This window comes from Hirsutella rhossiliensis (genome assembly GCF_020360975.1).
Source record: "Hirsutella rhossiliensis strain HR02 chromosome Unknown scaffold00001, whole genome shotgun sequence".
Classification (NCBI taxonomy): Eukaryota; Fungi; Ascomycota; class Sordariomycetes; order Hypocreales; family Ophiocordycipitaceae; genus Hirsutella; species Hirsutella rhossiliensis.
This window is the reverse complement of record NW_025408667.1, coordinates 3,433,964-3,437,571: the sequence shown is the minus strand read 5'-3', so window position 1 is coordinate 3,437,571 and position 3,608 is coordinate 3,433,964. Positions and strand designations below refer to the sequence as shown.

The window sequence follows — 3,608 nt, the reverse complement described above, 5'->3', positions numbered from 1 at the left end:
CCTTCCAGCGTCTTCTGGACCAAGGAATACATTGGGATACCTTAAAGACCCCTACACGGCTAGTCCACAAGAGCGGCAGGACCGTTGGTCTGCTAGAACGGAAATTAGGCCAATTTGTTCTCAGCTATCGACCTATATCGAAAGACGATATCGAGGCGGCTTTTATAGCTAAGCAGGCAAGAGCTTCATCCAAGGACCCTAGACCGGCCTCCCCTGGCGATGGTCCACTCTGGCACAAACGAATGGGTCATCCAGGACCCTTAGCCCTCGAAAAGCTTGGGACGAGCTCACTTGGAGCCCGATTAAGAGGTCCAAGAACAGCCGAGTGCCAAGCCTGTGGCCAAGCCAAGATGCATCGTCAAATTGCACGGAGACCGCCGACCCGTACAAGGGACCAGCCTTGCCAGGAACTCTGGATTGACTGGACCGATCTAGATCCTAATTTTGAAGACTACGTACGAATTATGTTCGTTACAGATGCCTATTCAGGCATGGTCTTCCCCTATTTCATGCGGACCCACGGATCAGACCAAGAGAGCCTAGCTGTTCTTAGGGACTTTGTGGACTGGATGAAAAATAGACACGGATTTTGTGCCAAGGTCATACGATCAGATGGCGAGCTTTTCACCAAAAGGGTCCGAGGCTGGCTGAGGCAACAGGGAATAACGGCAGAAAAGTCGGCCGCCAATACCCCGGCCCAGAATGGAGGTGCCGAAAGGTCAGGGGGTGCCGTAACAGAAAAATCCCGAGCAATGCGGATTTCGGCCAACCTGCCTCATGACCTTTGGAAGGAAATTGTCGAAGCCGCCTGTTACCTCAAGAATAAGACCCCTCGCGAATCCAATGAGTGGAGAACACCACACGAGCTATTCTTCAAGAAACAGCCGCAGCTAGCACACCTTAAGGCTTATGGCTGCCGGGCCTATGCGATGACATCAGAAGCCCAGCTCAAGCAAAGGCGACTACGGAAGTTAGACCCAAGAGCCCATATCGGCTACCTAGTTGGCTACGAATCGTCCAATATCTTCAAGATCTGGGTCCCGCACAAAGGGAAGGTCATCTTGACCAGAGACGTCATCTTTGATGAAGGCACCTTCTTTGACGGAAAGGATATACAGCCCGAACTGCTAGAGACTATCAACCAGCTAGTACAGAAGGTGGAAGTCCCAGAAAGTCAACAATCCAACGCTCAGGCCTTGGAAGAAGAGATCGAAGATGACGCCCAAAGCACCATCTTTGTCAATACAGACGAACTAGGAAATGAAGACTTGACCGACAAGGAAGACTATGATCGGTTGAGAGACCTCGAAGCAGCGCTAATCTCACCTCCGCCATCAGAGCCCGAAGAGTCACTTGAGGCAGTATTTTCAGTCCATCTGCCAGTCTCTGTCCCTGAGGGGGTGGGAGATCAGCCCATCCGCAGGAACCCCTGGAATTGGCTACCTTCTCTGACCATACAGGGACAGATCATGAAGACCGTTTTCAAGATTTTAATCCCGTGCGGATAGAAGACGGTTCACATGGGGCCTTCACCGCAGGAAGGCTATTTAAGCCAAACAAGGTCCACAAAAGGAGCCTGCCGGATCCCCCTAAGACGATGAGGGACCTTGAAGGTCACCCATATAAGCAGGACTTTATCCAGGCCCAGAAAGATCACCTAGCCTCCCACGAAGCAATGGGTTCCTTCCTAGAAGTCCCGTGGAAGAAGGCGAAAGGGCAACAGGTCCTAGGGTGCATGTGGGTCTTTGTCTATAAGACTGACAAACACGGCTTTCTCGTTAAGTGCAAGGCACGCCTGGTTGTGTGCGGCAATCAACAGGCAAAAAGAGACTTGCCTACGCGAGCTACAACGCTAGCCAGCACCTCATTTCGAGCCCTAATGGCTATAGCTGCTGAATTCGATCTCGAACTCGAACAGATGGATGCAGTCAATGCGTTTGTTAACTGCCCGCTAGAAGACGAAGTGGTCTATATAAGAACGCCACCGGGATTTACCAAGCCAGGCAGAGTCCTAAGGCTTCGGAAGGCTCTCTACGGACTACGAAGATCGCCTCTTCTATGGCAACAGCACCTTATAGGATCCCTAAGGGACCTAGGGTTCTAGACAATCCCGCAAGAGCCCTGCGTTATAACAAGCCAAGGAGTCATTGTCTTCTTCTACGTAGATGATATTATTTAGGCTTATAGGAAGTCAGACCAGAAGATCGCAAAGGCAGCTATTGCCGGCCTACAAGAGCGGTACACGATGAGTGAGCTAGGAGACCTAAAATGGTTCCTAGGGATTCACATCATACGTGATAGACGCAACAGGCTGATTTAGCTGACGCAAGATTCCTACATTGATAAGGTTGCCAATAAATTCCTCAGTATCGGACATGACTCAAAGCCTCCAGACACGCTAATGTCAGAACAGGAGCTCTTTCCTGCTCTTGTCTAAGCAGACAGGCGATCTAGAGAGCTATATTAGCAGAAAGTCGGCTCTATTCTATTTGCGGCTATTTCTACACGACCGGATGTGGCCTTTGCAGCTTCGAGGCTGGCCCGTCACAATCAGAATCCGGATCAAACGCACTATCAAGCAGCTAATAGGGTTATCCAATATCTCTATAGCACTCGGTCCTACGGAATTAGACTAGGTGGGACGAGGACCGCAGAAGTATTTCTCTATGCGAGCGATGCCTCATTTGCGGATAACACACTCGACAGAAGGAGCTCATAGGGCTACTGTATGTTCTTATTCGGCGGACCTATTGCTTGGAGAGCTGCAAAGCAAGCTACCGTCACAACGTCGAGCATAGAAGCCGAGCTCCTAGCTCTATCAGAAGCAGCCAAGGAAGCTATCTTTATAAGCCGACTGCTCAACGAGCTAGGCCTATAGATTTAAGATCCGTTACTCGTCGAGTGTGACAACACACAGACGATACGGCTTCTCGGCGAGACTTCAATAAAGCTGTCAATAAAGCTACGGCATGTTGATATTCATCAACATTGGCTACGCCAGGAATGCCAGGAAAAGAGGATCTAAGTCCGATAGGTTCTAACAGCTCAAATGCGTGCAGACGGCTTAACTAAATCCCTGCCTAGGCAACGGCATAGTGTTTTTCAAAGGATGCTATAGATGGAAGATATCACAGACCGCATTAGACTTGAAACCCGCACGGAAAATCTGCGAGACCAGATAAAGGAGGCACAGGCAAGACGAAGAGACGATCTTATCGAAGGACAAGCTCGACTGGGATATTCCCAAGGGCTAGAGTCACCCAAAAGAACCTTGGCTATGGCGAAAGAGGTAGCTAAGCCCTCTTACTAGGTCTCAGCTAAGGGGGTGTGTTGGATAAACTACGCAATAATGTCGCTGCCATATTACTAAGGATTAAAGCGATGGTGTCGAACGTTCTAGATAACAACGTCACCTAAGCAGCCTAGGTGGCAAGTGGCAACATCGCCACCTAAGGCAAAACAAAGCACTATAAGAAGTAAACTTCTTACCATAATTTAGACAGACAATCAATCATCTTTTTTCATCCACTGTAACCTGTCAGTTTTAACTGACACTCTTTGCTCGAGTCGCGCTGGCATACATCGCAGAGCCGTGGCAATCGCCTCCA

At 49.6% G+C, this 3,608-nt stretch overlaps 1 protein-coding gene across 1 annotated transcript; it reads left to right on the top strand.

Moving 5' to 3' along the window:
• Window positions 1–350: 350 nt before the first annotated feature.
• Window positions 351–1,508, top strand: HRG_00421 (integrase core domain-containing protein; the record flags this gene model as incomplete). The annotated part of the gene is made up of 1 exon (XM_044858892.1): window positions 351–1,508. One exon carries the CDS (start codon window positions 351–353, stop codon window positions 1,506–1,508), a length of 1,158 nt encoding a protein of 385 aa, XP_044725292.1.
• Between the last annotated feature and the right edge of the window lie 2,100 nt (window positions 1,509–3,608).